Source organism: Pagrus major, chromosome 7 (genome assembly GCF_040436345.1).
Source record: "Pagrus major chromosome 7, Pma_NU_1.0".
Lineage (NCBI taxonomy): Eukaryota > Metazoa > Chordata > Actinopteri > Spariformes > Sparidae > Pagrus > Pagrus major.
In genome coordinates, this window is record NC_133221.1 from 14,829,257 (window position 1) to 14,854,602 (window position 25,346).

Here is a 25,346-nt window from a genome sequence, read left to right on the forward strand (position 1 = left end):
AAAGCACAAAAACTATCTTGCTCGTGAGTTGTTTCCTGTGAACCTTTAAAAACAGTTTTCTCTTAGCTATAAATGCAATTACACGTATGTTTGTTTTTTCCAGTGAAAGAGTTGAAATAACTTTTATCCAATGATTTCTCACAGAAGTTTTATGTTGCATCGCCATGCCTACAAGTCCCATCTGGCCTTGCGTGAACTTCGGATTAGTCCATCCTTGTGAAGACAGGGGGGGTGGAAAACATATTCGTGTTTCTAAACAGTTAACATACGATAAAACCACGTAGCAGTGTGGAAATAAATATGTTTAATCGTCTAGATAATGTTATTGAACATTAAAGATGAATAAGAAAATCTACTTACGACAAATCAATCAGATACGCATGTCGGTAAACCCTCCGGGCAAGAATGATGGTTGTGCCTGTAACGTGCACATGTTGCTGCTTTGCTTTGCTTTCAACTGAAATAGAGTGAGGGGAAACGGTTCGGGAACAGCCGGGCAGGCAACCGTCCAGCGGAAAAACTCACACTGAGCCCGCCACCCTGACACACTTTTCAGTTTGCAGTCAACGGCGGTGTTGAATTGACACGTTGTTTGTTAGGATTCTTGCTTAAATACAAGCCGATTTTAATACTACAGATCAGGCCGAGTAATATCGGATGTGGTAAGTTCTGCACACTTGTGTAAGCTCCCGTCTTGGTAATGTTAGCCCCAGCTAGTTTGGCTAACGGTAGCTAGTTAGCTAACGTAGCGGCACAAGTAGGAAAAAGTCGTTGGGTGGCTAGATAGCTTGAAAGCTAGCGCACACAAGCTAACAACTACGCAGTCGTTTGATCTGCGTTATTGGTAGTCGTTAACGTTAGTTGCCGTCGGCTTTCGCAACCATTTCATCTGCCCCCTTCGGCTACGCGTTGCTAACAAGCCACTGTCACCTAACTGTTGATGTTAAATTGGCATTTGCACATTTTATGTGCACGAGAGTGCTGTCTTGATTAACGTTCTGTGATAAATAACGTTAACGGTAGCTGGAGAGCTAGTTGGCTACAAACATGAGATGGACGCAGTGTTGAGAGGCAGACACTAGAGCTAGCTAACTTGCAGCACGCAGCGTTTTATAGAGTATGATAGAGTAGGAGTCTCAACAGATGTATTTCGGTTAACGTTTCGACAGCGCGACAATCGACGTTACCACAGTAACGAGATATTGGCCAATGTCTCCTCTTAGCTTGTCAAGTTGGGGGGGAAGCCTGTTAACGTGGATGATATTCTTACGTCTCACCTCGGATAGAATAGTGGAAAATTGTGTTTTTTATCATTTCGGAGCGAGAAGATGAGAATGGGGATCCCCTCGACATGTGTACCCGAGAATATGCGGCCCACTCTTTTCCAGGGCCTTTGTCATTTGCCAGGCACCCCCTCCCCCAATACTCCTCCTCGGCAAGGAATGCTCACCCCTAACCTCAATGTGACTGAGGGCCCAGACGCTCAGCATCAATATAGCTAACAAGTAGCCTGCCTAATGTTGTACCTGTCTTAATTATCATTGCAGCACACTTGACAAGTGAGTGTTTTGCTGAACTCCGGAAAGTGCATCCTAAAACCACAGTTCCCCAGCTGGCGTTGCAGTGATAATAATGGGTTACACTCTTAACATGTGTTATTTTCTTTTGTAGTGCATGGAGGCATGTCTGGTGTAAGTTTTGTGCGTGCAGTTTAGTTCCACAACGAGGCGACTTCTCGCTAACCTATCACTGAAACAAAGATGCTGTTGTTGATTGTCTCCATTCACCACCGGTGGACGGGTTTTTACTTTGAAAAACGGGGAAAGAACATTAATTTCCTGCAATTGAATCAGTCACGCTCTGTGCACGCTTAATTAATAAATGCATGATGCTTCTTAAATGGATTGCTAGAGGTCCTGCAGTTCATTGTACAGTTATATACATGGCATGCATCTTCTGGTAGCAGGGGCGGGATGAATGCGCTGTGGCTTCGGCTCGGCAGCCAATGAGCAGAGCGCCTGGCTGAGCAGCATGCTCGCAGCCACCCTTTCCTGTTGAATATTTCAGCCCATGCGTCACAGCTCCTCCGCCCCTTTCTCCCCATCTGCCATTTTGGTTTTGTTCCCGTCCGCAGTCGCAAAGCCAGCAACGCAATTACATAGAAGAGACTCTCGGCACAACGACATAGTGACTCGACAGTATAGTGCAGACCATCCTAATCCCGCATCGCGTTTCTCGTCTTTGTACAAACCGTCGAATTTCCAGCCATCGATATTACTGACATCTAGATACTGCGGGAGAGGAGCGGGTTCGCATTGGGAAGGGACCGAGAAGGATTATTGGTAAGAAAAGCGATATCAATGGAGCACGAGTGTAATGGCTAGTCTTTCATTCGCAGAAAATACTCAAAATTAGCGTCAAAGTTAAACGGTGTCTCTTTTCAGGTGCTGAAGCGTTAAACCACAGTATTGGAGGAGCTGTGCTAGCTAGCTGTCAAATTAAACCCGTTGCTATCTTTTGCGAGCAGGTTGCAGAATAGCTACAGCTGCTAGCTTGTAAAGTTGTGTTCCGCACTGGGGGTAATGCAGGCCTAGGCCGAGCTGCTAATGGATCGGCTGGCAGTCTGGTGTTTTCTTGCCTTTAAGTTATTAATGTTACGACTCGGTCTACTTGCCAAATCACTTAACTGATTAGCGGCACGTAACCTGCTTAATCTGTTTGCTCTCGTCGTTGTTAACCGACATTTGATCCACCTTTCTGAAACGTTAAATGCTTTAAAATGTTTTGTTACCAGCTATGTTTTAGGTTGTGCAAATGAACTACAGTAACGGCTCGAAGCGGGTGGCTCGGTGCTTTGCTGTATCATGCCGGATGCCTTCATTTTCATTTTTGACGAACGGCGACAGTTCAGGTTACAGTGAAATGTGGATTTTATTTTAAGCCTATTGTGACGTTAATTGTTTAAAACTCGGCCCAACTCGTTTTATTCATTTTACGTTGTAGGAGGGTTTATAGACGGTTGGGTTTGACTTTGAAGGTGCAGCTGGATGCGGAAATTGTGGCTGTTCTCGTTTGTCGTGGGGTGGGAATATGTTCGAGATCCTGCGGCCTATTTCACTTCCCGAAGTGACTGGGTTTGGCCGGATTATTCCGTTATGCACAATTCACTTGGATGTCAAATTTTTCGATATTTTTTTCCTGATAAACGCCCTTTTTTGTCTTCATACCGATGATAGTTACAACGACATTGTATTGTCCGTGTCCACACCTGCAAGCCATCGTGAGGTGTTGCTCACTTTACCGCAGTGAAGTTTTTAATGATTCAGCTGTTTTTGTTGAAACGATGTTGGCGGTCCTTAAATACCGGTATAATACACAATGGAAGTACATAAACAAGCCAGCGCTGTCTCTGAGCATGAAAAGAACTGATAATGCTGCTATTCATGTCTCTTCTCAGGCAGTTCGTTTTCTAGCAGGTTTGTGTTTGGCCTGCATCCAGCCCAGCTGCTCCCTAGACTAGAAATCCTCTCTTCAGCATGAAGGGGATTCGGTAGCATTTAGCCTGAGCGCTCCTCACAATGGTGCCATAGCTTTGAATTATGTATTTTTCACTTAGCTGAATCTGAATTGGAAGCCATTGTTCCCACTAAATAGAAGCATGTGCTCAGTGTTGTCTTTTTTTCTTCTCTTTTTTTAAAGAATTGTTAAAGCTTTCAAACTTAAATTCCCAATATTTTATCTATTGTAAACAAATTGATATAAACTTGTAAAGTGAAAATATTGAGCACTTACATCAAGCAAGTTATTGTGCCTTGTATGACCTGGTGTAACATTGTCCTTTATTGCACAGATGTCCAGCTCGCCGCTGTCCAAGAAGCGTCGCTTGTCAGGAACAGACACGAAGACGGGATCCCACTGCTCCTCCTCTAACTCTGTCAGAACTGATCTGTCCCACACACCTGCCAACGTAAGCACTAACACATAAACTTAAGACCATTTGATAAACTTGTCTTACAAACTCAAGGCAACCCCTGTTGTGTCTCCCCAGGGCATGGCTAAGAATGGCAATGATGCTGAGATCGATGAAGGCCTGTACTCCAGACAACTGTAAGCATAATCTCTGTAAAATTCTTGTCCTATCGAAAGGAAACCTGACGAAGCAATGCATAGTTGTAATGATGATACTTTCTCTCCTTCTGTAGTTACGTGTTGGGCCATGAAGCTATGAAGCGCATGCAAAACTCCAATGTCCTCGTCTCTGGTATGAGAGGTCTTGGAGTGGAGATTGCTAAAAATGTCATCCTGGGAGGAGTTAGAAGTGTCACTGTGCATGACCAAGGAGTAGCAGAATGGAGGGATCTCTCCTCTCAGGTGTGTGGAAACACTCACATTCACATTTTACAATAGATCAAACCACGGTGACAAGGCTAAGTAAAACGACTGTGAAATCTGGGTAGAAAACTTGTGGTTGATTTTTTTTTTTTTTTTTTTTTTTAGTGGAATTGGAAAACATTTATCAAAATTCCTTTCATCATCAGGCTTACTGCCACTACTAGTTTTGGTTCAACTTCAGCTGTCATTTAGTCAGTGGTCCAACAGGTAAATTAGGTTTCCAACCTAACCTTTAAGTAGTATTAATGAGATGATAAAGCATCACGCATACATTTTAGATGAATGAGATATGTACATGTTAAAATCACATAATATAGTAGTTTGACGGTGGGGTTATCGATCTGGAAGTTATCAAACAAATTCTGATCGGTTCTATTGTATATGATTTTCTTTTTCAGTCATACAGACATCGGTTCACTAAGCCATTGTACTTAGAGATTTATCTGGTGTTCCATGGTCTTTAAGCCTTATTCCAAAGTGCAGTGCCCCTCTATCTGTTATGAGTCACTCGTGTTGTATTGTTGACATCCAAAAACGAGCACTGTAGCCACCCCCACCCTTGCTAACCATGGACTGACCCAGATTTATCAGTGGGTGGCCTCTCCCTGGGTCATAATCATAGTAGAGCTAAAGCCTGTTTTAGGACATCATTATAGTGGAGAGATTGTTTAGGCCTATCTGCCTGAGACCCTGAATTCTGTTGTCTATTTAAAGAACAGACAAATGAACATGTGAATAGAATGCTCAGGTGTTAAGTCGGGAGGCTCAGCAGAGAGCCCTTTTTATGTGACAGAAATGTATGATTGTGATTAGAGCTGTATGTGAGCTGTGTTTGTGATCATCCAGTCTAGAGTCCAGAGTTTAACCTTGTGCACAGAAATATTTCTATTTTGGCCACTGGCATTTGTCCCAGTCTCCTTTTTTATTCAAGCTGATTTGAATAGGCTATTTCTATTTCTGCCCCTCACTTGACATGTCATCCATCTTTTATAGGAGGTGGCCTTGAGTCAGCCACTGAATCTTAGGCAATGTCCACAATTAGCTAAATTTTGAAAACCCATATTTTCCACAACAAGCCAGATATTTGTACATCTAAAAACTGAAAAAAAAAAAAAAAAATGGAACTCTGCTAGCTGGATAAACCTGACTGTCAGTGTCACATTTTCTTAAACAATGAGATATTCATGCACAGACCTGTTTGAGTTATGCAGCAAACTTGTCAGCTATAACTGTCTCTGATTGCTCAATTGAGCGTCGCTGCTGCCAAAAAAATACTAATTGTGTATTTGGCTATATAGAAATACTAAATTAATCATGGTTCATTAGCCTGACCGAACAGAGGTTTAAACTGTGTGAAACTAATTGAAGTCACTACATTTTGTCTCTTTCTGCACTAAATTAAGGCTGTGATTACCTCGATTTTTCAGCCAACAGAATGAGGAGATGGAAATATTTAGACTTTTTTTCTAAGTTTAGGGATTTCACTGAGGATGGAGAACTTTTCCAAAATATAGCATAGACAAAAGTGATCTTCAGTTCAATCTGAAAACATAGAGGACATGGCCTCTATCCTCCCTTATAGCCATATTTGGCACTCATTCTCTGTTATTGGCAGCTATTTGTTAGTTGACTTTGTATCAATTCTTCCCTGACATCTTATATATTTTTGTGTGGTCAGTTTTACCTTCGGGAGGAGGATCTTGGCAAGAACAGAGCAGAAGTGAGTCAGACCCGTTTGGCTGAACTCAACAATTACGTCCCCGTGACCGCCTACACTGGAGCCCTCACTGAAGACTACATGACCAAGTTCCAGGTATGACTTTGGTACAAGCTAGCGCCACACTCATTCAGCACTCGGAGAGGAAAGAATATTTTAAATGTCTCTTTTTGCAACGTAGGTGGTAGTACTGACTAACTCCAGTCTGGAAGAGCAACAGCATGTCGGAGAGTTCTGCCACAGCAAAGGAATCAAGCTGATTGTCGCAGACACGCGTGGTCTGTTTGGGTAAGATTCTGATCCTCCTTGTTAATTTACTGTTTGCATGAAGTGAATACCCCACCTCTCTGTCAGTGTCTAAAATGTATGCTCATATGTTCTGTTTTGTAGCCAACTTTTCTGTGATTTTGGTGAGGAGATGGTAGTGTATGACACCAATGGAGAGCAGCCGCTCAGTGCCATGATTTCCATGATCACGAAGGTTAGTCGTTGGATAGAAATTATTTTTCTGGGCACTCACTTCTTTTAGGAATAAGGGGATGTTTTTATTTTGATCCTAAAAGTTGCTCACTCTTGGTTTCTCCAGGACAGTGCAGGGGTTGTGACGTGTCTGGATGAGGCTCGTCATGGCTTTGAGAGTGGAGATTATGTCACCTTCACAGAGGTTCAGGGTATGACAGAGCTCAATGGCTGCCAGCCAGTGGAAATTAAAGTTCTGGGTAAGATCTGTTTATATTTAGGGAAAGACAAGTTTTGGTTAATCTGGTTATGGCTGTTCCAAATTGACATGACTTCATCTCTGTCCAGGTCCCTACACCTTCAGCATCTGTGACACAACTGGCTATACAGATTATGTAAGAGGAGGAATTGTCTCCCAGGTCAAGATGCCCAAGAAGATTGCTTTTGTAAGTGGCTGCCAATTTTCCTCACTAAGTTTTTTTTGTTTTTTGTTTTTTTTCCCTCATCCCTTAACCACCACGACCCCCCCACCTGCAACTGATCAGCAAAATGTAGTGTTTCCCACAGAATCAGACTTTAATTGTGGCGGTGGCTGTCCAGCTGGAGTGCCATAGGGTGTGAGCCGGCTAACTTCCAGTTTAGCGCCCAGCTAACTTGAATGGGGATAAAATGTAATTGGGGGTTCTTTTAGACTCCACATTTTATTGGACCGAATTGCTCAAATTCTGACAGTAAAACGAGTCATTTCGCGGGGGTTGTGCAACTTTTATTACCGCTTTACAGTTTCTCACAAGGTTGCATCAAAAACTTGCTTCAAGGCCTGGCGCTCTTTGTTTGGGCTTGATTTCGATGATGAGGCCAGCCGTCTTCTTTGCAGAGGAAGTTACAGTCAAGCCAACTGTGTTAAATAGTCCTCCTGCTCTTCTTCGTTAGTTTTACCGGCAGATTATAAACCACATCGCCATACACTGTATTGGAGTATATAACATCATGCTTTTCACTGACTGATGGGCTGTCTTGAGTGAGTGAGAACGGGATGCGTGACTTCAAAAACAGAATCAATATGTGGCGGCCAATGTTGATATTGTGGCGGACCGCCACAAATAATCTAATGTGTGGGAAACACTGAAATGTCATCACATTAATAGTGACACACACATTATCTGCTGTTGCGATCACCAGTGGAACTTTTTATGTGAAGTCCAACCTCACGATCTTGTGTGTCTTTCCCGTGCAGAAATCCATCTCTTCTTCCATGGTTGAGCCAGAGTTTGTGATGACAGACTTTGCCAAGTTCGATCGTCCAGGACAGCTGCATGTGGGCTTCCAGGCTATCCACGCCTTCCAGAAGAAACACAACCACCTTCCTGCACCTTGGAACCAGGTAAGTCTCACTCACACTGGTTTAAATAACAAATGGCTTAAAGTTACTGTGGTTTGATTTAATGATTATGGATACACACAACTATTTGCTCAATGCCATTAGTCTTTAGACTTGTTGTGGTGACGTTGGGGAACTTGTAAGGAATAGCTTTGGTGTCGGTCTTCAAAATGAAATACCTTTTTTAATTTAGCCATTACATACAAAGCAAAAAAAATAAGATAAAACTGAATTGGTGCTTGTCAATTTTATTCATCATTTTATAAATTGTTGTAACATGCTGAGCTGTGTGTATTCCAGGCTGATGGTGAGGAGCTACTGACGTTGGCCAAAGAGGTGAACTCTGCCCTGACGGGGTCAGCCAAAGTGGAGCAGTTGGATGAGGCTCTTATCAAAAAGTTGTCATTTGTTGCTGCTGGTGACCTGGCCCCCATCAATGCCTTCATTGGAGGACTGGCTGCACAGGAAGTGATGAAGGTCAGTTATGTGTTGTTTGAAGTCCTACAGAATCTGCTTCATTGATTTGTTTGTATTTGATTTTTAAACTGTACTACTATATACTGTTATTATACTGTAAGTGAAGGAAATGAGTTATCAGTATTAATGTTATCAGTGATCATGTTTGGACATTTACTGCACTTGCATGTCTCAACGTAGACTTCTTTGTCATTCTGTTTTGTCTTAAATATTTGTTAACATGCTCTCTGTTCTTTTAGGCATGCACAGGGAAATTCATGCCCATAATGCAGTGGCTGTACTTTGATGCCCTGGAGTGCCTGGCTGAAGAGGAAGGAGTCGAGCTCACAGAGGAAGAGTGCGCCCCGGTGGGTGTTGAGAGCAAATCTCACACACTAATAATGAAGACGGATACACATGATGGTGCCAAACGATGGTGTTAAACCTGTTTATCTGTCTTTTCTTTTTTTCTCCCAGAGGAACTGTCGATACGATGGGCAGATTGCAGTGTTTGGCACCAAGCTGCAGGATTTACTTGGCAAACAGCGCTACTTCCTGGTGAGTTGGCCAATGGAAAACTTTCCAACACCTCCTCTGGCGTCCTGTTGCTAAGGAAGATTTAAAGGATGAGTCTGGTGATAGTGATCGAGTGACAAAATAGCAGACGGTTATTTAGTCTGTTTGTGGGATTTGTCAATAAAAATTTAGATAATATGGCCAGCCTTATCCTTTAACAATCACATGTCTCTGACGTTGCCATATTGAATTATTTTTGACCTGATGTACTGCAAGCATGCCCTGTAAGCATAATATAATACTTGTGTTTCTCTAGTGACCTCTGTAAATGGATGCTGTTTGTTGAATTATGTCTTAACGTGGTATATATAGTACAACTTGCTTTGCTCACTGAGAGGTTTCATCATTCCAGGTTGGAGCAGGTGCCATTGGCTGTGAGCTGTTAAAAAACTTTGCCATGATTGGACTGGCTGGCGGGGAGGGTGAGGTCATTGTGACAGACATGGACACCATCGAGAAGTCTAACCTCAACAGACAGTTCCTCTTCAGACCATCAGATGTTACGGTCAGTTTCATCCCTGCTTATCTGAATCTGTTGGTAGACATCAAGTAGGCAGTGCACATAAGTTGGGCCTTCATTTATTGATTGAGTCTAGTATTTCCAAGCAGTTCTACATATGGATTTCCTGTTCCTTGTAACTCCTGAGTGCACTTAATCTGACTGCTGCAGCTGGATGATGTCATGGTACAACATTAGACGGAGGCACAGAATGCCTGGGGGTCATAATGGCTCATTGTTGATGTTGGTGTTGGTTATTTCATGCGATGAGAAATGAAATGCAGTGACATTTCAAAGTACAGATTGATATTGGAACAGTGTCACTGTTCCAATGAAATTGTTTGTCTCAGTTTATTCAAGGGAAATATTATGTTACATAAATTGTGGAGGAACACACAGCTGACAGACAAATGCTGTAGTAACAATCGTTGGAATGTTGTGATAGATGGCACTTCAATATTAAGGACAGAAAATCATGCAGAAAAATCTAATATTTTTATGTGGACTTCTGTCAAGTAATTGAGAAGTATTAACACAGTATCAATTCTCTTTTGTTCAAAATTTCACATTTTCTATTCATCAGTTGTAATACTGATGGTAGATTTTGGTCAGAATGTGAAAAGGTCATGATTATTATCATTTGTATTCTATTTATGTACACATTTAAATTGCATACTGTCATTATTTGCATTATATGTCTTAGTCGAATGTTAAAAAAAACAATGTAAGTTAACTCTTGCATCTAAGATGTTTTAAATTAGCTTCTGTTATTGAAGAATGTGACTATCTAAGTGGTTAAGATATACTCATATTTTTTCAGAACAATGTTTAACTTTATAGTTTAAATTGTACTCAATTTTTAACGTTTTTAGTGTTTTCTTACTTTAAAACCAGTCAACTAGTCAAGGTTGATGTATGTATGTATGTGGCAACAGAAAATGAAGAGCGACACAGCTGCTGCTGCAGTGAAGCAGATGAACCCCTCCATCAGGATCACAGGTCACCAGAACAGGGTCGGTCCTGACACAGAGAGAGTCTACGACGACGACTTCTTTGAGAGCCTTGATGGAGTAGCCAATGCACTTGACAATGTTGATGCACGTAAGGGACACATGAATTTAAATTAGTGTTAGTTAAGTGTTAACTTTTAAAAAAAAGTGTGTATTTGTTTGGCCCTCTTTAAGCTCTGTCTGCTGCCTTGTGTTTGTGCAGGTATGTACATGGATCGGAGGTGTGTTTACTACCGTAAACCTTTGCTGGAGTCCGGTACTCTGGGTACCAAAGGCAATGTCCAGGTTGTAATCCCCTTCCTCACAGAGTCATACAGCTCCAGCCAAGACCCACCTGAGAAGTCCATCCCCATCTGTACCCTCAAGAACTTCCCAAATGCCATCGAACACACACTGCAGGTCAGTAGGTGCACAGGCATGGGGGTGAACAATTTTTAGAATTGCAGTAATTGATAGTCTTATTAGTCAAACACACATGTTAAACTCAGTCATGCCACTTTATTCTTATTAGGATAAAACAGTTGTATCTTTTTTGTGTGTGTGTTTTGCTAGAGCACAATTGACATGCCATAACAACTTTTGGTAAAAATGTTTTCTCATTCTAATGAGAATTCTGCTGCAATATTTCAGAGAATTTTCACGAAATTATTACATGGAGAAATTAGTGATTTTATTTGCCAGCCCCATATAACAACACTAACTCTCTGAAACGGTTAAAGTTTACACATTGTATTCGTACTTTAGTGACTTGAGTTTATAATTGTGTCCATAATGTCCTCTCTTCAGTGGGCCCGCGATGAGTTTGAGGGACTTTTCAAACAGCCACCGGAGAATGCCATGCAGTACCTCACGTGAGTTGCCTTCCCTGTCATATTTTAAAATGAGCATGTGACATGACTGTAGTTGGCTGCACATACATTGTGCTTGTTTCAACATGAAATTTTAGATTCAGAAAATTTTGAATTAATAAGCTTGCAGACAATGATTTCTTCTAACATTAATAGTTGGAGATGGTAATGCTGTTTATGGAAATTTTATGACTGCATCAAAGGGCATAGCATGGTTGACGTATTTCTTAGGGTTTTGATATTGAGAAGCTGTTTGGGTACTGCTTAAGGTGAACAGCTTAACCAAAAGTGACAGCTCCTTGGACGTTTGAAACCAGCTTATGCAATTTATGATCATTGTTGTTGCAGAGATCCAAAGTTCATGGAGCGTACTCTGAAACTTCCTGGTGCTCAGCCTGTAGAGGTGCTGGAGGCCGTTTACAAGAGTATCGTCACAGACTGCCCCCACAGCTGGGCTGACTGTGTAGCCTGGGCACGCAACCACTGGCAGTGTCAGTACAACAACAACATCCGCCAGCTACTGCACAACTTCCCCCCAGAACAGGTACATATCGAGCTTGCTACATGATGAATATCACAGTTGTCTTCGAATGCTTGATGTCTGGTCTGGGATTTCCCCCGATATTTTCATGCGAACTTGAAGTTACCCTTTAAATGTAATTTTTTTTTTCTATGTTAATTAACCAAATTGAACATGCCTTATTGCTAAGTATTGTAGCCACATGGTGATTTTAAGGTCTGTTCAGTACTGAGCAGTGCCCAAGTATTGCTCTTGCAGTTGAAGTATATAATACTGAAATAACTGGGTGTCAGACAGAGGCAATTAAATGCACGACTCTTGTCATTGCTGGTGTTTGAGCTTCAGTTCTCCCATTCCTCCAAAGAATTTAGATAAAACTCAACTCCTTCTGCATTCTTCACATCATATTCAGCTCTCTCAGCCCCCTGCAGACACAACACAGCAGTGTATGTGCACTTATGGAGTTATGTATGTTGTAAAATGCAACACAAAGCATGAAGGGGACTTTAGACTTGGAATAAACTAGCGATCTGTCATTGATGGTCTCCTGCCTTTTACATCTTTCAAACCGGTTGAGTCAGAGCTTTGTTTTGTCATAGAGATGCTGGCAATGTCATAAGTAGGTTAGGGTTAAGGCATTAAGACCGTTAACCACAATGCTATGGTTCATGGAGGCATTTGTTACTTGTCATTCCCATCTCTCATCATTTGTCATTGTCAATCCAATTAAGACATATAATGCCCCAAAACATCTTTTCAAATGATGAGAATTGTTGTGGAACAGTTGCTGCAAAATTTACATTTTATCATTTTGCATTTTAATGGTGCTAATAATTTCCTTGTGTCTCAGCTCACCAGCTCTGGTGCCCCCTTCTGGTCTGGCCCAAAGAGGTGTCCTCATGCCCTAGAATTCAGCACTAGCAATGTAAGTATGGCTTTCTTATGTACACTGCTTGACCACTATCTGCTCTGAACTGTTCCATCCAGTTTTTAAGGTAATGACAGAGGTGCTCTCTTTTGTAGGAGCTGCACATGGACTATGTACTGGCAGGAGCCAACCTGTATGCCCAAACGTACGGTCTGCCAGGCAGCAGTGATCGTGCAGGCGTGATCAAGATTTTGCAGGATGTCAAAGTGCCGGTCTTTACCCCGCGTTCGGGGGTTAAAATCCACGTGTCGGATCAGGACTTGCAGAACAGCAATTCCTCTGTTGGTAAGACGGGCAAATCTGTGCATGTACAACAAGGCATCCAAAGTCACACACAAAGTTTTTGGAGAGCTTCAGCTAAAGATATGTTTCTGTGAATGATTTACTGTTATTGACCCCGATTCAATTTATAAGCTATTTTGTATCCTATGAGACGCATGCTCAACTGACCTTTGTTTATAGATGACTCCAGATTGGAGGAGCTGAAAACCCAGCTGCCCTCTTCTGAAACCTTCCAGTTCAAACTCTGCCCAATTGACTTTGAGAAGGTACAGTCTTTCCTCCTATATCTAAATTCCTGTGAGATTTTTTTATTCCTGTTAGTCCTCAACACAATCTGGACTGATTGTCGTTCTGTTTGAGTGACGGTGGTGGGCTCTCTGTTGACAGGATGATGACACCAACTTCCACATGGACTTCATTGTAGCAGCATCCAACCTGAGAGCGGAGAACTACGACATTCCCCCCACAGACAGACACAAGGTGGGGGCACACACTTTAGACCTGGCTTTGACTTTTGAATAAAAAACATTTTTTAAACTCCAGATGATTATTTGCAAATGTTCTGATCTCTACCAGAAAGTGCCTGCTGAATGTGACAAATAATAATGTCCTTTTCTTTCCTCATTACGCTGGCACTCGTCACCATCCAATCCAGAGCAAACTGATAGCAGGCAAGATCATTCCTGCCATTGCTACGACCACAGCAGCAGTGGTGGGCCTGGTGTGCCTGGAGCTCATCAAAATTGTCCAAGGACACAAGAAGCTGGAGACATTTAAGAATGGCTTCATGAACTTGGCCCTGCCTTTCTTTGCCTTCTCTGAGCCCATCGCTGCTCCCAGACACAAGGTGGGCCACTGCTTCGATGTCCAAATGTGTCCCCACTGCAGAAAAATGTTTTGAGCTCCAGTGATGATCCAGCCATGCTAATACTGATGCACCAGGCAGATGCAGTTTGTCTGCCTGGGTGCAAATGAGTTCAACTCACCTTCTCATGCTGATGTGATCAGTGTGTGCTGAGGAGAAAAATCAAAACGTATTTACTAGTTTGTCCTCTACCCTGCTGTTTTATACAATTTCAAAAACCTAGGCAATAACTGGTTGTGAAGTCTTTCTGTGACCGACATCATCATTGGAATCAATGCTCTGTTTTTGCAGTACTACGAAATCGATTGGTCATTGTGGGATCGCTTCGAGGTCACAGGGTTGCAGCCCAATGGGGAGGAGATGACACTCCGACAGTTCCTGGACCACTTTAAAGTAAGTTCTCATCAGCTCGTCTCTTCACTGTGCCACCATGCTGTTTCAGATGTACAAGTAACAACAATATTTTTGTTCTTCCCTTTTTTTTTCCCTCTTGTCAGAATGATCATAAGTTGGAGATCACCATGCTCTCTCAGGGAGTGTCCATGCTCTATTCCTTCTTCATGCCTGCTGCCAAACTGAAAGAGAGGCTGGACCTGCCGTGAGTATATATTCTTTACATACATGTGCATTTTCTTTAGCATATACAATTGGAGTGTTTAATTCATTGTCATAATCGTGTTCCTCGGTGTCCTGCAGGATGACGGAGATTGTGACAAAGGTGTCCAAAAAGAAGCTGGGCAAGCATGTGAAAGCCCTCGTGTTCGAGCTATGCTGTAACGACTTGTCAGACGAAGACGTGGAAGTGCCCTATGTCAGATACACCATCCGCTGAGCTCCACACTAACCCACCCACAGGAGGGTGGGGATGACAGGGGTGGGAGTTGGGGGGTGGGTGTTCTAAGTGAGGTGTTGAGGTTGGGGATCGATGGGGTGGGTGGGTTGATCCAAGTCGGCTCTATTGGATCAATCAGATTTTTTTTAGGCCTGTGGTTTGTGTAAACCTGTGCCTGAGTGTACATAGCCCCAGTAAGCTGATTTAAGGATACCTGTATGTGTGTTAGGGATCCAGTTGGTGCTCGGCTGTGGGAACAGGGGTGTCACGGGAGGAAAGGAGCATGTATACTGGACCTCCTCAGTAGCAGAACTTCTCCACTGAGTTCATTTATAAGCCTTAGTGTTCTCTTGACACTCCAGCGCCCAGCTAGTGTCCCTCTGAAACATCCTCACACTCTTTACTAGCCTTCAGCACTAAAGGAGGGATCTTTTAATCAAGCCAACTGTCTCCCCTCCACTCTACTTGCTCTCTTCCCTCCTCCAACCCCTGTCTCGTAGACCTGGTCCCACATTACTGTTTTTGTTTGTTTTTTAAAGATGCACCTCATTAAGTAAAAGATGTTCAGCCAAGAATCCCAGAAATAGTTAACACGTTTATTGAAAATCCATCAGCCCCCTTGCATCTACCTGAAACCCCAAATTTGAAACTATAGAAGCACCTGAAGACTCATTTAAACCAGAGTCAACAGCCTCTCCTGACTGGAATAATAATCAGAGTATCTCACGCCGGCAGAATAGGTACCCTTGCCGGTTTGAGGCGCCCCTGCAACCCACTTCATCCAACACTCTGTGGCATTGGAGGGGCTCTTGCACATGACATCATTTTTTTTCTCTTTATTTTCTCCTATATTTCATCTGTTTTGTTCATTTCTATTTTATTTTTTGCGGGTGGGAGGGCGGACAAAGTTTCGGCGCACACACCTTGTAGATCATAAACTGTCTTCTTTCTACTTTGTTAACTCCAAATGACATTACAGTATAAGAACAAGGCAATGAGATGTATCTTGAAATGGGAGCACTTAGTGTGATAGTGAATAAACATGTAAAAACATACCTGACTCTGTGTGGTTATTTCACTTCTTGGAAGGTGGTTTGAGTATAAATGTAATTTAGTATCTGATTAAATGTGTCACTTGTGGTGTAAAACCAGAACTTAAAGATATTGATGTGTTTTTTCCTGTTTAACCTGCCTTTGCTTCTGCTTCTGTTCATCAGAAGTGTCATTATAGAGCACGTCCAGGAAACAGCCTGAATCAGCTAAACGCCTACCTGAGAAATTAACATGAAAGCCTAATCAAATTCAGCACTCGTTAAAACTAAGTTATAAATGTATTTTCACTTCCACTTGTGCATCAAACTGCATTTTCATTTCATTTGGTCTGGAAAGTAGTGCAAAAGCTGTTAACAGTTTTAGGTAATAAGTTTAAACAACAGTTTTGAACCCTCCTCCCTGAGTAGAGCGGATACATGAGTATGTGCAACTCTAAAGGATGTGGTCGATTTGTGAGATGAGGAAGAAAGTGAGGAGGAAGGAGTACACTGAGCTGTGACAGCTCCCTGCAAACAACTCGGTGTGTTAATGAAACGGTGGGGGGAAAAACACCAGCGTAACCTTGGATTATTTCAAACTTTTCTCACTTTGAGAATGTGTAATGTTTCTGTGAAGATGCACTGAAGAAAGAAGAGACGATGGAAGTGGAGGAGACCGGTGAAAAAAGGACTTCCTGGTATGATGCCTAACATTCATCGCTAATTTCTGCCTCGATGTCCCACAGACTGTATAATAATGTCGAGAGAGGGATTTACATTCACATATCAGTTGGTCTAATTTCATTTATCAATCTTTTAATTTCTGTCAAAATGAAACATTTTTTTTGTATTGAAGTTCACATTACTGATGTAGTAAATGTTCAAACCTACCACTGAACCTAATACATTTTTACTGTATACTTGTACTTACCTGTTGGCTAAAGGCCACTCTAATAACCATTATCCTACATAAAACCTACTTCTGCATGGGATCACATATGTAACACTACATGTGTTACTTATCTGCAATCCTTGAATAAGACAAAGATGATTTCTCCACAGAAAAACAGTCTTAAATTTGGTTTCAAGTATCTTGAAAAGGTCTTAAAAACTTGATTAAAGTGTCAGCTACATATAGATGATCTGATTTGACAGGATTGAATATTTAAATATGTAGGAGGCATGAAAGGTATTTACAGTTCATGGTGATCAAATGTTTTTGGTATTACTGTTCTGTATTCTAATCTATGTAATCTTTACCTTTCTATGAAACTCATATTTTTTTTACCATACTAACTTAAATCACAGAAAAATCTGCCAAATTGATCATTCAGGCACAAACTAGCAGGATCACAGGCTGTTTTTAGATTTATCTTAAGTAAAATGACAAATGTGTAATGTGATGGTTTGTTTTGGGGGGTTTTTTTTGTTTGCTTTTTGTCCTTTTTAGGTACGTGTCACCAGGAGAGACACACTCCATCCCCTGTGACCATGCTGGTGTAAGTCACGTCACCTACCTTATTTATTTAACTCCTTATGTCTAAAACACGTGGCCACTTTCCTACAAAAAACTCACTTGAATGTCTGCTTTTAGAAGAAGAGAAAACAAGACCCAGGCCCTGAGACTGTGATCAGAATCATGGAGGTGAGAGGCACTGTTTCTCTCTGTCTCTTTGTAACTAGCGGAAGTTAGTCAACCATACCTTTGTGACCACAATGTTGAGTGCAGAGCTGATGAGATACATGAACGCTGTGTTCAGCTCTGCGGCCGCAGAAGCTCTCTGACAGCACAAATCTTGGTTTTTAGGGCACATTTCAGCCACTGTGATTTTCCACTTTTCCTGTTCTGCTGTCTGATCATGTTGTGAAATAGTCCTTTGTGTAAGAGGACAAGATACATTTTTGCTGCCAGTATTTAAACATGTCTCGCTCTGACTATACAGCTGATGTGGTTAGTGTGTCAAAAACAGGCAGACATCTTGTGTTTTACTACAGAGGCACAGTTTCAGCCTTCTTCCTCTTTGAAAGTGTCACACAGGAAATGAGAGATCTGCACCGTGCACCATCTCAGCCCACTCCACATCTCTCTCTCTCATTCCACTTTCCTGAACTGTCTCGTGTCTCTCTCTCAAGAAGTACACTTCTAACGAATTCTGTTATGTGGCCTCTACTTTCTTACCAGGATGAGGAGGAAGATGAGGAGGGTGAAATGATGTCCGACCACATGAAGGATTCAGAGGTGACTGTTCCTCTTTTGCAGAGTCCCTGATGTGTTAAAGTCTTCTGATGTAAAAAGCCAGTGAAAGTCTGATGAATGACCCCCTTTGATGAGCATGTGCGCCATTTTGTTTCTTAAGTCTTAATGTCTGATTTCATTTAAGGAGCCCAGTAACAAAAGGGTCAAACCTGTGGGGAAGTCCAACAGCCTCACAGGTGTCATAACCCCAGTGAAGACCCCCGCTCTGAAGCGCATTGGACAGTCTATTTCGGTAATAGTGCACAAACACACTCACGCACCTGTTGTCATACAAATGACTTTAGCATGCAGATGTTCAACCACTCTGCCCTTTTCACAGCGCTCTATCAGTTTTCGCACAGAGGCTCGACCTTTGCCCCCGGCCTCCCTGCGCCCTCGCTCAAAGGCCTCATCATTTCCACGCCGACGCAACAGCCAATGCTGGAGTGACACTGTGGAGAGTCACGACCTCACTGTGAAGGAGATCAAACGTCAAGAGGTAAAAGTGACGGCTAGTTAGAGCACTTCAGCTGCATAAAAACTTCAGGAACAAAATGCAGTGTGTTGGGGGTATCTGGGTCAGGCTGTGGTTGCAGTGTGTGCAGGGTGATTAGTGTCTGCGCTATTTCTCTGAAGCTGCTCTACACGGCGATTATGAAAGAGGATGTGAGCTGGCACTGCAGGCTCAACTTCCCTCATTGAACAATCAGCTGTAAAAAAAACTGCCCGTCTGTGTATTTCACATCAAATGCAAGCGTGTTCGCACCCACATGTTGGTGTTAATGTGTTACGACTCTCCTGCAGGTGATTTATGAGCTGACTCAGGGAGAGAGACAACTCATCGACGACCTCAGTCTGGTCAAGAAGGTGCTTTTCCACTGAATTCTGCTTATGCAAGTCAAATGTGTTTCAATGTGCCATCCTACATCCTGACATCAATTTCTCATACTTCTTTCTGCGGTGCATTTATTCTTTCCTAATCTTTGCTACCAGGTGTACTATGAGCCCATGCTGAAGTTGACCATCTTGACAGAGAGTGAGCTTGGACAAATATTTGGGACACTGGACTCTCTCATTCCTCTCCATCAAGGTAAACACTCACTAATCATGTACAAGGTAAGTACGGATGAACAGTTGTGAAATAAGTGTTCGGATCTTCTACAGTGAGTAAAGACTGTGAAAATATTCAACTACACATGAAAATTCTGCATTCAAAAAAAAGTATAATCAGCAAAATGTAGTTCTAGTATAAAATGTAAAAGTACCTATAGCGCAGTTAAATGTTCCTTGTCAGTGTTTTACTATTATAACTGATGTTTGTGGATTAATATTACAGCTGCATTAATGTGTATTTTGCATTGTATTACCGTAAATGTTTCAGATTGAACTAATTTTAACTTCTTTTTTTATACAGTTGGGTAGTTTAATCTACATCAATGCATCATATTCTATAAGGTCATAGTAATAATAATAATGATAATAGTATCTCTACATACAGAACTTTTCATGAGCTCAGTTTTCAGTTTTTTTGACGATGCATTTTGCAGCTAATCCAAGAGGGATTTAAAATGTTTGGTTTTTTTAGCTTAAAGATGCAATATGTAAGAATTTTAGTTGAAAACGTTACAAAAAATTACTAAAATTATCAACAGAATGTGAAGAAAGAACGTTATGACATCTATGTACTTGTAGTGTGATGCAGATATACCTACTGAAGTTAACATGCTAACCAGCTAGCCCCAGTCCGTCTCAGTCCAAACACCTACATTCCCCCAGTGTTCCGAGCTCCCAGTCCGGACTGCTAGCTGCATGGCTAACTGAACAGTAGCTTCAGTTAACTTTCTTAATCTGAAAAGTAACTTGTAATTTAAGCTGTCAGACAAATGTAGTGGAGTAAAAAGTAAAATATTTGCCTCTGAGATGTAGTGGAGCAGTATAAAGTAGCTTAAAATGGAAATACTCAAGGAAAATACAAGTACCTCAAATATGTACTTAGTTTCACCACTGTTGCTGAGTGATAATTAGACACTACGATTAGTTGAGTTCCAGTGTAATGATGGTAATGTTGGTTCAGACAGTTCTGTGCAAATGAAAGATTCAGAGTAAATTCTAACATAAAAAAAAAATAAAATGAGTTATAGAGTCATTTATTAAAGAGATTTTTCATATGGTACATATGGCAGTGTAAAAAACACCCAAAAGTCATACTTGAGTGAAAGTAAAGATATCATGTTCAAAATAACTTTGGTAAAAGTGAAAGACACCCATATGGACAGTACTTGAGTAAAAGTATTTAAGTATTTGATATTAAATGTAATTAAGTATTAAAAGTAATTTCATTTTCTAGCAATACATGTACTTAAGAATCAAAGGTATACAAGTTTAAGTAAAAATTATACATACATTATTTTATTGTGTCTTTATTCATTATTGTTCAGCTTTTTTTCTGATTATCAAAATCAGTTTTTTTTTTTGTGATTTATGTGACTGATGCAGTACGCAACCCGCAAAGTAACTAGTAACTTGAAATGGATGTAGTTGAGTTAAAGTACCTCAATGTTGTATTTAACTATAGTACTTGAGTATATGTACCTAGTTACATCTCTCACTGATATATTGTAAATGTTAAGTTAAGATTAATTTGCCACAAAAGTAAATGTGTAAAGCCTCACTAGGAGAATTCACGTCTATTCATTCACTTTCTATGTTTCCATGTTATAACTGAGTTTGCTGATGTCATGTCTTTTTTTAACTAAAGGAAGTTGAGTTGAATTAGCCAACTCCGTCTTCGAGATGTAGTAACTCTGGCATTCAGTCAGCAAAAATAATAATAGTCCAACACTTGTGTTTGTGTTTCATGCCAGATCTTCTGGGTCGTCTCGAGCGTTTGAGGGGATCAGAGAAGACGGTCGGAGAGGTGGGGCCTACTCTCATGAACTGGGTGAGCATTTCCATGGAAACTGAGAGAAAACTGAGAGAGAAAAAGAGAAAAGGGCTCAACCCACCTTCACTCTCTCCAGTTCCAGTAGTTCCTCTATTATGTTCCTCTCTAAACCAGAGTCACAGAGTTCAGCATGTGAGCGTCTCTGCTTATGTTTCAACTCATTTGCTCCTCCTTCTCCCTGCAGTTTCCTTGCCTGGAGGCCTACGTTACGTACTGCTGTAACCAGGTGGGGGCTAAAGCCCTGCTGGACCAGAAGAAGCAGGAGAAAAGAGTGGAGCACTTCTTGCGCCTGTGTCAGGAGTCTTCGTTCAGCAGGAAACTGGACCTGTGGAACTTCTTGGATCTCCCTCGGAGCCGTTTGGTCAAATACCCACTGCTGTTGAAAGAGATACAGAAGTGCACACCTGCAGACCACCCGGATGAGGACACGCTGCCTGATGCTGTGAGTTGCTACATATATATATTTATATATATATATATATATATATATATATATATACATATATATATATATATATATATATATATATATATATATATATATATATATATATATATATATATATATACATGATCCAAATGTTAACCTTCTGGACTTGCAGACTCTGACACCCATGTGGGGCTTCAGACTCCACTTGTCATAAAAGGATATAACAAGACTATCTGGACTCTGTAATCCTTTTTTCTAAGGGGTTCTGAATAATATCCACATTGGCAGTTTAATGCATTATGTGTGCAGATTCTGTTGCTCTAAATAGACCTGGGTTTCCTTTAAATTGCAGTAAGTCTTTATAATAACCATGATTAATAAAAAGTAAATCTGTAGTTAATTCAACTTTTGTTAAGTTACTTTACTGTTAAACAATGAAACCATTAATAATACCATAACAAGTATTATAAACATCAGTTGCAAGAGTGGGGCAGAGTGGCTGAGACAGAGACACCAGTCACTCTATTACAAGACACTGTACCATCAACATTATTCTGAAGCTCTTATTTTAAGGTAGAAAAGTTACATAATGTGTCTTTAATCAATACTAAATAAATACATATGTACATTTAGGCTTTATAGGTTGCTACAAACCCATTCATTTCTTATTATGTGGTCCATCAGTCTGCAAGCGTGGAAAGTCCAGACATTTGGCTTTAGGTAATATTATGTTGCACACTGGTGCCACAATTTGCAGCAAGAGATCTTTTTCTTACATAACATTCAAGCTCATTTTTGAAGCAGGAAGCTATCAAGCAACATACTAAATGTTCACTTACTTGCTTAAATATACAGTATGAGTTGTGTCCCTTTCAGAAGCCAGTCCATAATTTTCCTTTTAACTCTGAGATCTAAGTTGTAGGAGATGGGACTCTTTCTTTATCACCAAAAGGCCACACACAATACATTGTTTCCCTCTTTGTTCTGCTCAGTTGGAGCTGATCCAGAGCATCGTGGCGGAGGTGAACAAGAAGACAGGCGAGGCGGAGTGTCAGTTCTACAGGCGGGGTCTCAGCTACCTCGAAGAGAGTCAGAGACTACCAGAGATCCAGCAGTCCCGCTTCCTCTACTGCCACGGAGAACTCAAGAACAACAAGGGCCAGGTAGAGGTTCTTTGTTGTTGTTGATTGACCTTTGAGGGGTTCACCTGAAGTCAAATCTTCCACAACACAGGATCCTGAAATACTGACAGATATGGGACCTCTCTGCCCCAGAGATTCTTAGGCCCTTTATATGAGCGCTTTATCACCCTGTATTTAGAAAGAGCACTTTGTATCATCACCTTGTATTGTAATTGTCACATCTATATAATTTCTAAAAAAAAATTGTTTTTGTGAATGACGGATGATATTTTGTTGTAAGCAATATCTCTCACTCTGTTTCTGTCTCGTCTGTTAGCGGCTGCACGTCTTCCTGTTTGAGCTGGCTTTGGTACTGACCAGACCTGGTGAAGACAGAGATGGAGGTCAGGTGTTCAATGTGTACAGACAGCCTCTGCCCAATGCCTTGCTCAACCTGGAGGAGATCCCAGATGGGGAGGCAGCTGGAGGAGGCACCTTCAGGGGAGCCTTCACTGGAGGAAATGATAAAGGTAACAACTGGCCATAACTACTTAACCATAATTTAAGCTCACCAGACCAAGGCTCGCATTAAGGCTTTAACCTGGAAATAGTTGGTACTGATTATTGGCCTGGCTTATTATCTGATCTGATACCAATTTTTTTTTGTCAGATTACCAGAAAAATACATTTTTTGGCTTTGATGCCAAATAATAATCAAGTATTAATAATCACAATCTGCAAAGTATCTAGAAGTTAAAGTTATCAAATATATGTATCAGAGTAAACAGTTCAATATTTGCCACTGAATTTTAGTGGAGTAGAAGTATAAAGTAGCAGTGTTTACAAACAAATGTTTTATAAAACATTTATTAAGCAGTTGTAAAGGTTTATAAACATTGGTTGCAACTTTACAATAAACAATTGCTTGATAAATGGTTTATAAAGCATTTCATTGTTTGCTAACTTTGTTAATTTGTTAATTAACTATAAATGTACCATTCACTAATAATGGTTGTTTTACTACAAATGTGTATCAGTTCCAAATATCAATCGTTCTACTTAATTACTAATGATCTGTGTCAGTAATCAGCTTACTCAATTATCAAAACTGTTGACGATTAATGTTTTGTTGATCAACTAATAATTAATTGTTTCAGCACTACAGTAAAATACAGTATACATTCTTTATTATTGCATACATGACCTGCATACTTTATGCCTTTCCTCCCATGTTTGCTGGTGAAGTGAGGGATAAAGGAGTTACTGTACATTCAGGCTTAAACTGAGAGAGAGTCATGCCACTCCACCTCATTAGTTGAAGAGAAACTCACTCTTTCCTTCCCTTCTTTCTCTCTCCATCTCACAGTGAGGAACTGTTTCCGTGTGAGCAGCAGAGGACGCTCCAAACTTCACCCGTATTGCCTGCAGGCCAACGACTCCTTCAGCAAGCAGCAGTGGATCACCTGTCTGCGCCAAGCCATCGTGCACTCGCGAGACAAGATGGCTCAGACCAGCCAGTCGCAGCTCTCCCCTCACGCCGATCCCGCCCTGTATCACATAGCCGAGCTCAGCCTCAGCTCGGACACAGAAATGGCAGACCATACCAGTCGCTGACTGTCGGACTGATCAGCAGGAGACCTGGGGAGTTTCTATACACCTGTACATTGATATTAGAGAAAATAAGAGACTATCTGTGAGAGATGATTGTGCTTAGACACACGCAAGAAAAAGATTGTTTTCATGAATTTTGTGACTGTGGTGATATGTGCTTGTGCGTCTTGGGAACAGTATTACTGAATGTAAATGTAAAATGTTTTCATTGTTTTTTTAAATAAACTGACATGTGAAAGTTTGTTGTGTTACCCTTGGCAAAGTACACAAAGACAGGTCTAAGTATAGCCAACAAGATCTACAAAGAAAAGATTAGTGATGATTATCCTCCCTCCCTCTCCACCTTTCTCTCTCCCTCCGTCTCTCTCTGACACCGGTGACAGTGCAGGAGAGAGAGGTAGACTTTCAGCTCTAGCCTACAGACACAGAGTGAAACAGTAGACGTCCCCTTATGCATTTTTAACAGCTCAGCAGGTGATGGGAACAGTTTGGTTGGGACACTTTGTCCACAGATAGAGTGACCAAGTGATCAGGTGAGTCTGAACCGCTCTGTTTGTTCGCTATTTGTGCTGTATTTATCAGGCGTCATTTGCAAACTAACTTTGTTTGCAAGATTATTACCCTGTAACGGCAACCAGTTTTGGCTTTGGTAGCATCTCAGTGCACTGGTTGTGAGATTGGTCTGTTCTTTTTATAGCTTAAATAGTTGACTCTTTCATTAATGATCACTTGATGTGAGATCTACAGACATCTCTTTTTGTAAATATGCACCCTCAAGTTTTCTTGTTGATGTCAGGATCATTGAGATCTATTTCAGACCTTGACTTTCCGAGCTGTCATGCTTGCTGTAATTACGAGAGAGAATTGTGAGCCAGAATGGATCAACTTGATCTATTTAGATAAGGATTTACCTTAAAGGGATACCCATTCACAAATTAATCCTGTTCTTCTTCCCTCAGCTCTGAATAACGTTCCTCGTCATTTTCCTGGTGAAAAGAGGATAATACTCCATCGTCTGTTTTGTTTTTTTGTTTTTTTATAAAAGTGGACTCTCTCTCTGTCAGACAGCTTATGAACTGCCCTCACAGTTTGCTCACTTTGACCGTGCATGTGAAAAAACTGAGGTTCCAGTCTGAGGCTGCGAACCATCTTGCTTTTATTTCTTTGAGAAGACCTTCGATCTATAGACACTTCTGAGGTTTACCAAT

General features: G+C 41.2%; 2 protein-coding genes and 1 non-coding gene across 5 annotated transcripts; all 3 read left to right on the plus strand.

The window, feature by feature from the left end:
* The first annotated feature begins 460 nt into the window (after positions 1-460).
* uba1 (ubiquitin-like modifier activating enzyme 1) lies at positions 461-15,820 on the plus strand. 2 transcript variants are annotated; one of them, XM_073469771.1, is made up of 26 exons: positions 461-662; positions 3,851-3,967; positions 4,049-4,107; positions 4,203-4,371; positions 6,071-6,205; positions 6,291-6,397; positions 6,500-6,590; positions 6,696-6,828; positions 6,917-7,014; positions 7,806-7,952; positions 8,250-8,426; positions 8,666-8,773; positions 8,883-8,963; positions 9,334-9,486; positions 10,416-10,581; positions 10,693-10,889; positions 11,277-11,341; positions 11,687-11,882; positions 12,709-12,783; positions 12,882-13,071; positions 13,249-13,334; positions 13,456-13,548; positions 13,724-13,915; positions 14,225-14,326; positions 14,431-14,531; positions 14,630-15,820. In XM_073469771.1, the coding sequence occupies exons 2-26, from the start codon at positions 3,851-3,853 to the stop codon at positions 14,763-14,765; spliced, it is 3,174 nt and encodes a 1,057-aa protein (XP_073325872.1). In that variant the 5' UTR covers positions 461-662; the 3' UTR covers positions 14,766-15,820. The 2 variants fall into 2 exon arrangements, with proteins under 2 accessions (XP_073325872.1, XP_073325873.1); XM_073469772.1 differs by lacking the exon at positions 461-662 and adding an exon at positions 2,078-2,342.
* LOC141000465 (small nucleolar RNA U6-53/MBII-28) lies at positions 13,971-14,072 on the plus strand. The gene has a single exon (XR_012179539.1). It is a non-coding gene; the product is annotated as a small nucleolar RNA U6-53/MBII-28 (small nucleolar RNA).
* A 483-nt stretch (positions 15,821-16,303) lies between the features above and the next one.
* On the plus strand, positions 16,304-24,379 carry arhgef3l (Rho guanine nucleotide exchange factor (GEF) 3, like). Of its 2 annotated transcripts, none has more exons than XM_073471110.1 (13): positions 16,304-16,494; positions 17,247-17,295; positions 17,391-17,441; positions 17,979-18,035; positions 18,178-18,285; positions 18,373-18,531; positions 18,837-18,899; positions 19,026-19,122; positions 20,897-20,973; positions 21,161-21,418; positions 22,399-22,569; positions 22,865-23,057; positions 23,894-24,379. In XM_073471110.1, exons 1-13 carry the CDS (start codon positions 16,457-16,459, stop codon positions 24,139-24,141), a joined length of 1,569 nt encoding a protein of 522 aa, XP_073327211.1. In that variant the 5' UTR covers positions 16,304-16,456; the 3' UTR covers positions 24,142-24,379. The 2 variants fall into 2 exon arrangements, with proteins under 2 accessions (XP_073327211.1, XP_073327212.1); XM_073471111.1 differs by having other exon boundaries at positions 16,379-16,494; positions 17,394-17,441.
* Positions 24,380-25,346: the final 967 nt, after the last annotated feature.

Coding starts and splice junctions, on each gene's coding strand:
- uba1 (XM_073469771.1), top strand. CDS start 3,851: ATGTCCAGCTCGCCGCTGTCCAAGAAGCGTCGCTTGTCAGGAACAGAC. Junction 7,953..8,249: donor TTCCTGCACCTTGGAACCAG/GTAAGTCTCACT, acceptor TGTGTATTCCAG/GCTGATGGTGAGGAGCTACT. Junction 10,890..11,276: donor CCATCGAACACACACTGCAG/GTCAGTAGGTGC, acceptor TCCTCTCTTCAG/TGGGCCCGCGATGAGTTTGA.
- arhgef3l (XM_073471110.1), top strand. CDS start 16,457: ATGGAAGTGGAGGAGACCGGTGAAAAAAGGACTTCCTG. Junction 18,036..18,177: donor ACCACATGAAGGATTCAGAG/GTGACTGTTCCT, acceptor ATTTCATTTAAG/GAGCCCAGTAACAAAAGGGT. Junction 20,974..21,160: donor GGCCTACTCTCATGAACTGG/GTGAGCATTTCC, acceptor TTCTCCCTGCAG/TTTCCTTGCCTGGAGGCCTA.